A 9,563-nucleotide genomic window follows, 5' to 3' on the forward strand; every position below is an offset into this window, starting at 1 on the left:
TAAACATTTAAATTGCAATATGCCTCTCGGGGACTCGTATATATATTCAATAGATGATAGGGTATATACCTGGTATAGGTGGGATTGAAAACAATCTACACATGTGGTTGTCAACATGTCAACTCAGAGAAGTATAGTTCAGATTGACTATGTCAACCTGAAGATAACATGCAATGGACTAGCTCATCATCTAGTTTTAAGGATGTAACTTAATATAGGCAATACAAAGTTATGAATACATCTATGTGAGAGAGAGTTGCAGGCAAGCACACATACATATAGCTTTTATTTCTTTTTCTTCAGCCTTCAACACCACAATTATCTCCCCAAGAGGAGCAGGAGAAGCTGCTTGAAGAGGCAAATAACATCGTCAAAAATCAATCGTTCCAGATGAAAAGATGTTTGGTAAATATACTTGTACTGTCTATAACTTGAACAAATCAGCACAAATTTTGTCTTTGCCTTAACATAAACATAGGATTTTCCAAACTCTTCTGGTAATAAAGTATATACAGGTATAGCATTGCAAATTAAGGACACTTTCAATTTGTTTATGCTGTATGTATGTATATATATATATATGCCTGGCAAATAAGAGATTGTAACTCTGGCAGGTCTGGCTAGTTACTTTATTTATAGGAAAATAGTGATATTTACCAGGTAGTGGTGCTTATGATATGCATACTCACAGTGATCTTAGATGTTGTACATTCTTAAAATGATAGTCAAGTATCTTTCTAGCAGGGCTTTTAGTAAGATTTATTTCTGCAGAACCATTTTCAGCTAAAACTGATGGAAAATCCTAAGACTAAGAAGATTCTTGTAAGATCCTGTCAGGGATTCAAAAATCAAAGAATTTCAGGTCAGCTGTTTTGATAAGGAATTTGAATTTAGGTACCCGTAAAAATAAATGTGGAACACCAAATCAACTACATTATAATGCAATCTATAAAATAAATCTGTGCATGTTGTAGAATTTTACCTTTAAGTTTGTTCTGATATCTTGAATTATTCATGCTCACAGCTTAGCGGAACATTTTCTTTTTACTTAATCAGGACAAAGGGAAGTTGATGGACGGTCTTAAGCATGCATCCACCATGCTTGGAGAGCTGAGGACATCTATGCTGTCCCCAAAGAGCTACTATGAACTTTGTATCCTTGTATAATCTGTCTTTGTATGGAAATATTATATGTATTTAGTCTATGCCTGGCAATTAGCCCACCTATAGCTACCAGATATGTGTATATTGCAGTTCAGTGGAAAAATGCAAACAAATGCTTTTTCATTAACATTTGGTTAGTCAACCCCTGCCATTGAATGAAAGTTTGTGTTTATCTACTGGGTGTATTTCACCAAATGGCCAAATATTTTACTTAAAGGGACATCACGGTAAACCAATTTTTGTTTTGTATTTTTTTCATATTATTGGGTATATCTTTTAAAAAAATATTCTTATGAACAATGACCATTCGAATTTGATGATAAATATGTACATAAAAAAACATCAATTATTAATTATAAAAAGGTTATCACAATTCGTTGATCAACAGTCTGAATATGCAAATTTTGTGACATATACGATAAAACGCATGCGCACAACAAACTAAAATACCTGAAAACAAAAATGGCTTCCAATGTGAATCGACTGCGGTTTAAACGATAACAGCTTCCGCAATGAAGAGAATAATGAGAAAATGGGTCAAACACAATCCTAGAATTAAACTAGGGAAGCAGTACAATAGATTGGAACAGTTCAAACATGAAAACAGCAGTAATACAGACGCCGCTCGTATTCTGCTTTATAGTAGGTCATGACAATCTTGGTAATATTTACCTAAACTCGGTATTTGTTACACAAACTCGGTAATATTTATATAGTCTGTACCAGTACATCGCTACTGTCACTATACTATATGAATAGTGTTTACACTTATTTACACATAAATATGTGTGCCGGAATATATACAGAACGTGCTATTTCACATTTAAACCACTTATAATATCGTTATCCAACTAACCCGGATGGAATATCCCCCCTTGTAAACTATCGTGTGTTTGTGTTGCCACGATTTCAAAACAGTCACGTGATGATTTAAAAATAACTTCCGCGCTAAATTTAGAGGGGGATTCCCAACTAAATCGAGTGGTCAAGCTGGACATAGGGATCGAAACATAACTGGAAAGGAACAAAACATGTACATTCAATGAAAATTACAACGTTTTTACCGTGATTTCCCTTTAAAGGCACACAGAATCTCATGAAGTTTGTTTTCATATTGATATCATTCCTCCTTGACATCTATCAGATATGGCAATTTCTGATGAATTACGTCACCTGGAATTGTATTTAGTGGACGAATTTCAGAAAGGACGCAAGGTCGCTGATTTGTATGAACTGGTACAATATGCAGGCAACATTGTCCCAAGATTGTAAGTATTTAATGAGCAACATCAAATCTAAGTCGAAGTACAAATGTTGCCATACAACTGAGTAAGTTTATGAGAACCCATGCTAGTCTTTTGTGGTTAGTTCTCCTGATCCGAAGCTAAAATCATTATGGCAATTATACCTTGAATTTACCAGCGCTGGTCAGCTGTGAGGTCTGGACTATTAGACACCGTCCAACTCCTGATGTCATGGGGACATTCTGTTGTAGTGCAGAAATGGTCAAGGGATAATTCTGGGCTGGGCCACAAATTTTTATCGAGAAATTTTGGGTTTTGATTATGTTCCAATAATCATTCATCGAGATTCTCAGCTGAAGCATGGGTGAAAATCTGCCAAATCATCATGCTCAAAGATATTCTTGAATTACACATCAATAAGGAAGTGCTGGTGTTCGTTTCACAGGTACCTGTTGATAACAGTGGGTGTCGTATATATCAAATCTAACGAGCTGTCACGTAAGGATATCCTTAAGGACCTTGTGGAGATGTGTCGGGGTGTACAGCACCCCCTGCGGGGCCTCTTCCTCAGGAACTACCTTCTCCAGTGTACCAAGAATGTCCTTCCTGATACTGAGGAGGACACATCAAGGTAGGATGTCCTATTGTCTTTGGTTTATTGTTAACATAATCAGTCTAATGAGGTCACTATGAGCTTGAAAAATCACACAAATTTACAGGGAAATGTTTCCATGTGAAAAATCTTGATTGAAAAAAATTTTGGTAGAAATTATGCTTTTGTTTTAACCTACCATATTTTACCAGGTATAAGCTCATTCTACAGAATCAGCCCCCCATCTCATCCCTATTTTTTTACCATTTCACTGCATAGGACCATATTTGGTAATAAGCCCATCCCCCACCTTTGAAGGTCTATAGCTAATTCACAAAGAAAAAGAAATATGTTGTGAAAACTGTTATTTACAAAAATAATTTCCTGATTAAAACAATTTCTGCAGACTTTAAAAATGATCCTTTTTTTAATGAAAATGGCCAATTTTAGCCTTCGTTTTATGTACAAGCAAGAACATAGTGATGGGAGATTTGGCTATACTCTTAGCTATGTTTCTATCAAAGGAGGAGCTGTAGCTCATACAAACATTACCTAATACATGTACATGCATATTTGATATCCATCTTAATGAAACTTTTTTAACATTGTTATACATTTTACTATAGCAAAATATGAAGCATACTTGTATATGGCAGTAAGCCCATGCCTAGAAATAAGCCCATATATTTTGATGGTTGGTAGAATTACTGTTTCTAATTTACAGTGGTGATTATGAAGCTGGTACTGTAGTCGACTCCATAGACTTTATCCTGTTGAACTTTTCTGAGATGAACAAGCTGTGGGTGCGTATGCAGCATCAGGGCCACTCACGGGATCGTGTGAAGCGTGAACAGGAGCGACGGGAACTAAGGATCTTAGTTGGCACAAATCTTGTCCGTCTAAGTCAACTAGAGTGCATCGATATTGAGAAGTATAAAAAGGTGAAACTTCACACTTGATCACATGATAACCATGTGAAAACTCTATTGTTTAAACGTAGAATATGTACTAATAACATAACATTTGCAAAAAAAGTACAGCTAGAAACTAAATACATTTAACACACGAAGTGTCCAGTTTTCCTCCAGCTTGAAGAACAAATTCTGTCTTTTTGTGCTGGTTTCAATATTGTTGCCAAGAAAGTACTGAAAATTCTTTATTTGTTTTAACATAGAAATTTTTAGCCCACCATCATCAGATGGTGGGCTATTCAAATCGCCCTGCGTCCGTGGTCCGTGGTCCGTCCGTCCGTCCGTCCGTCCGTCCCTCCGTCCCTCCGTCCGTCCGTAAACAATTCTTGTTATCGCTATTTCTCAGAAAGTACTCAAGGGATCTTTGTCAAACTTCATATGTAGGTTCCCCTTGGTGCCTAGTTATGCATATTGCATTTTGAGACCAATCAGAAAACAACATGGCCGACAGACAGCCATCTTTGATTTTGACAATTGAAGTTTGTTATCGCTAATTCTCAGAAAGCACTAAAGGGATCTTTCTCAAATTTCATATATAGGTTCCTCTTGGTGCCTAGTTATGCATATTGCATTTTGAGACCAATCGGAAAACAACATGGCCGACAGGCAGCCATCTTGGATTTTGACAAATGAAGTTTGTTATCGCTAATTCTCAGAAAGCACTGAAGGGATCTTTCTCAAATTTTAAATATAGGTTCCCCTTGGTGCCTAGTTATGCATATTGCATTTTGAGACCAATCGGAAAACAACATGGCCGACAGGCAGCCATCTTGGATTTTGACAATTGAAGTTTGTTATCGCTATTTCTCAGAAAATACTGAAGGGATCTTTCTCAAATTTCATATGTAGGTTCCCCTTGATGCTTAGTTATGCATATTGCATTTTGAGACTAATCGGAAAAACAACATGGCCGACAGGCAGCCATCTTGGATTTTGACAATTGAAGTTTGTTATCGCTATTTCATAGAAAGTACTGAAGGGATTTTTCTCAAATTTCATATGTAGGTTTCCCTTGATGCTTAGTTATGCATATTGCGTTTTGAGACTAATCGGAAAACAACATGGCCGACAGGCAGCCATCTTGGATTTTGACAATTGAAGTTTGTTATCGCTATTTCTAAGAAACTAATGAAGGGATCTTCCTGAAATTTTATATGTAGGTTCCCCTTAGTGCCTAGTTATGCATTTTACATTTTGAGACTAATCGGAAAACAACATGGCCGACAGGCAGCCATCTTGGATTTCGAAAATTGAAACTTGTTATCGCTATTTCTAAGAAACTGATGAAGGGATCTTCCTGAAATTTCATATGTAGGTTCCGCTCGGTGTCTAGTTATGCATATTGCATTTTGAGACAAATCGGAAAACAACATGGCCGACAGGTAGCCATCTTGGATTTTGACAATTGAAGTTTGTTATCGCTATTTCTAAGATAGTATTGAAGGGATCTTTTTGAAATTTCATATGTAGGTTCCCCTCGGTGCCTAGTTATGCATATTGCATTTTGAGACAAATCGGAAAACAACATGGCCGACAGGCAGCCATCTTGGATTTTGACAATTGAAGTTTGTTATCGCTATTTCTCAGAAAGTACTGAAGGAATCTTTCTCAAATTCCATATATAGGCCCCCCTTGGTGCCTAAATCTTAAATGTTATATAGGTTTCCCTTGGTGCCTAAATCTTAAATTTTATATATAGGTTTCCCTTGTTTGAAAAGTACTAGAGGTTTCTTCTGAATTTACACAGATTAGTAAGACTTAGAAGAAGAGAAAAGTAGGGAAAAGATCAATCTGACATGGAACCAATGAAGAACATTCAATGGTGGGCGCCAAGATCCCTCTGGGATCTCTTGTTCAAAATAATATGTAAAGATGAATAATTTTTCCTTTCTATATTTCAGTTGGTATTACCAGGGATTTTGGAACAGACAGTAAGCTGTCGAGATCCTATAGCTCAGGAGTATCTGATGGAGTGCATCATACAGGTAAATACTGTACAGGTACCCCTGATAATGCACAGGTACCCCTGGAATGTACAGGTACCTCTGGTAATGTACAGGTACCCCTGGTAATGTACAGGTACCCCTGGTAATGTACAGGTACCCCTGGTAATGTACAGGTACCCCTGGTAATGTACAGGTACCCATGGTAATGTACAAGTACCCATGGTAATGATGTACACGTACCCCTGGTATTGTACAGGTACCCATGGTATTGTACAGGTACCCCTGGTAATGTACAGGTACCCCTGGTAATGTACAGGTACCCCTGGTATTGTACAGGTACCCCTGGTAATGTACAGGTACCCCTGGTAATGTACAGGTACCCCAGGTAATGTACAGGTACCCCTGGTAATGTACAGGTACCCCTGGTAATGTACAGGTACCCCTGGTAATGTACAGGTACCCCTGGTAATGTACACGTACCCCTGGTAATGTACACGTACCCCTGGTAATGTACTGGTACCCCTGGTAATGCACTGGTACCCCTGGTAATGTACAGGTACCCCTGGTAATGTACAGGTACCCCTGGTAATGTACACGTACCCCTGGTAATGTACAGGTACCCCCGGTAATGTACAGGTACCCCCGGTAATGTACAGGTACCCCCGGTAATGTACAGGTACCCCCGGTAATCTGTACATGTTGATCCTCAAGGTGATTCTGCCAGCAGACTCCAAATTTCCTTTTAATTTTTTTATCTTTAAGTACTTTTCCCCACTGTAAGCAAAAATCTACATTCAGGAAAAATATATTTTCTAATAAAAATAGACTTCTATCTTTCCTGTTTAAGTTTTATACATATATGTATCTATTTCTCCATAATGATGCTATATGATAGAAGCCAGTATATTTTTTCCACTGGTTTGGCAGATGTGTAATAAGGTGTTACTATTATTAGGTATATTATGGACATATTTCAATAATTTAGAACACAAAAGATATATTTTTCACAAAGATGGTGAATTAAAATATTCTAGTGCACAAATGTAGTTTTCTCTGGAAAAGTTACTTTATTTTTTTTATGATTTTATTAATCCTTAAAAACAGCATTATATTATGGGAGCCCTATGAAATAACTCTTTTACAGTATCTGATATAAAATTCATTGTTGTTCGATGTTGACTTCTAAGATTTTAATTTGCCATCTGTCTGCATTATTTAAGCTTGAATACATATTTCATATTCTGAAAGTCATTTCTTCTTTCAATAAATTATTTGATGCATCACCTCAGGTGTTCCCCGACGACTTCCATCTACAGACACTCAGCTCCTTCCTCAGAGCATGTGCAGAACTCCACGAAAGTGTCAATGTAAAGAATATCATTATTGCTCTTATTGACAGGTGAGTTAAAAATAATATTCACCAAATTAAATAATCTCACACCTATCCAATTTCCTGTTTTTTTTTATCACTTACAAGAAAGTCACAAAGCAAACTGTGGTGTTTCTTTTCTGGTGTGACGACTATGCTGCTGTCAACGTTTCTCTTTAAAGTTTTACATTGTATGTTATCTTTATTTAGAAACTATATGTATGTGATCTATATTTAGAAGCTATATGTATGTGGTCTATATTTAGAAGCTATATGTATGTGATCTATATTTAGAAACTAAATGTAATTTGTATGTGATCTATATTTAGAAGCTATATGTATGTGATCTATATTTAGAAACTATATGTATGTGATCTATATTAAGAAACTATATGTATGTGATCTATATTTAGAAACTATATGTATGTGATCTATATTTAGAAACTATATGTATGTGATCTATATTAAGAAACTATATGTATGTGATCTATATTTAGAAACTATATGTATGTGATCTATATTTAGAAGCTATATGTATGTGATCTATATTTAGAAACTATATGTATGTGATCTATACATTGTAAATATTGTGTGTTTTCTGTTTAGGTTGGCCCAGTTTTCCCAGAATGAGGAGGGCCAGGGAATCCCTCAGGACATCCAACTGTTTGACATCTTCTCACAGCAAGTCTCACAAGTCATACAGGTAGGTAACTTCTCATATCTATTACAGGTATGACTTTCTCATACCTTATACAGGTATATAACTTCTCATATCTGACACAGGTATGACTTTCTCACTCCTTTTACAGGTATATAACTTCTCATATCTGACACAGGTAGGAATTTCTCATACTTTTTACAGGTATGTAACTTCTCGCACACCATAAAGTTAATCATATGAGGTTCATATGACTTATCATATCTCACACATGTACATAATTTTTCACCCACCATACAGGTAAATTATTGTCTCTCAAACAACATACAAGTATGTAAATTCTCATACTACATATAGGTTACAGGTATGTAGCTTCTCTCACCATAAAGTCAATATTGTGTCTCATTAGTCATACAGGTATTAAAATTCTTATAAACCATACAACAGGTAAATATTGTACCTTTCATGTCATACAGGTAAATTCTCATATCTCACACAGGTACGTGTGTAACTTCTCATACACCATATATGTGTTCTTATTAATGTTGTGAAATACACCACATACTGGTTTGTTGCTTATAACATATCGGTAAATATAGTTTGTATCAAAATTCATACAGATATCTGACAAAAAAGATATTAGGCTAGCATACACTGATATTAACAATAAGAAATAAGTTTTAATTTGTTCAATTTGTTCTCAATGACCAGTGTTATAAAGATTCAACAGTTGAATAGTTTCATAATAGATATTTAACATGTGATGAGTTGCCAGTATATGATAGATATTTAGATATACACTACAGCTTACGTGGACTTTGCGGTTTCCACGCGCCCACGGTGGACTGCCCACGCAATGTCCACTAGTGGACATGCGTGGGCAAAGTGTCCACGTGATTCCGCGATTCGTGATGGATCGGCAGATACCGTGGGTGTCCACGCAACAGCGCGGCCCGTCGAGGAACACTGGATATCGTGGCCCGCCGGATGCCGTGTATGTCCACGGAACAGCGCGATCCGTCGTGTAACGCTAGATAGCGTGGCTAGCTTATGTTTTGAAGTTATGCTTACTTTACCGCGTCTTCTAATCACGGCCGAAGGCAGGATGTCCCCCCGATATATAAGAGTTACTTCCCTTCCGTTTCCCTGGTAATGTTATATTTGAATAATGCTCTATTATAACGGGCCGTATACAACATGTAACATCTCATTAATTTTCTTTAGTAACGGGCCGTATATAACATGTAATATTTGAATAATGCTCTATTATAACGGGCCGTATACAACATGTAACATCTCATTAATTTCTTTAGTAACGGGCCGTATATAACATGTAATATTTGAATAATGCTCTATTATAACGGGCCGTATACAACATGTAACATCTCATTAATTTTCTTTAGTAACGGGCCGTATATAACATGTAATATTTGAATAATGCTCTATTATAACGGGCCGTATACAACATGTAACATCTCATTAATTTTCTTTAGTAACGGGCCGTATATAACATGTAATATTTGAATAATGCTCTATTATAACGGGCCGTATACAACATGTAACATCTCATTAATTTTCTTTAGTAACGGGCCGTATATAACATGTAATATTTTTTTATT

The 9,563-nt window shown here is 36.4% G+C and overlaps 1 protein-coding gene across 1 annotated transcript; it reads left to right on the plus strand.

The window, feature by feature from the left end:
- Nucleotides 1-282: 282 nt before the first annotated feature.
- On the plus strand, nucleotides 283-8,016 carry LOC117319969 (vacuolar protein sorting-associated protein 35-like; the record flags this gene model as incomplete). Its single annotated transcript, XM_033874669.1, has 8 exons — nucleotides 283-405; nucleotides 1,057-1,153; nucleotides 2,309-2,432; nucleotides 2,854-3,039; nucleotides 3,725-3,941; nucleotides 5,873-5,956; nucleotides 7,207-7,316; nucleotides 7,893-8,016. Coding segments are annotated over 8 exons (1,065 nt in total), but the record flags the coding sequence as incomplete, so codon positions are not given.
- Between the last annotated feature and the right edge of the window lie 1,547 nt (nucleotides 8,017-9,563).

The sequence above is a fragment of the Pecten maximus genome, unplaced genomic scaffold, assembly GCF_902652985.1.
Source record: "Pecten maximus unplaced genomic scaffold, xPecMax1.1, whole genome shotgun sequence".
Classification (NCBI taxonomy): Eukaryota; Metazoa; Mollusca; class Bivalvia; order Pectinida; family Pectinidae; genus Pecten; species Pecten maximus.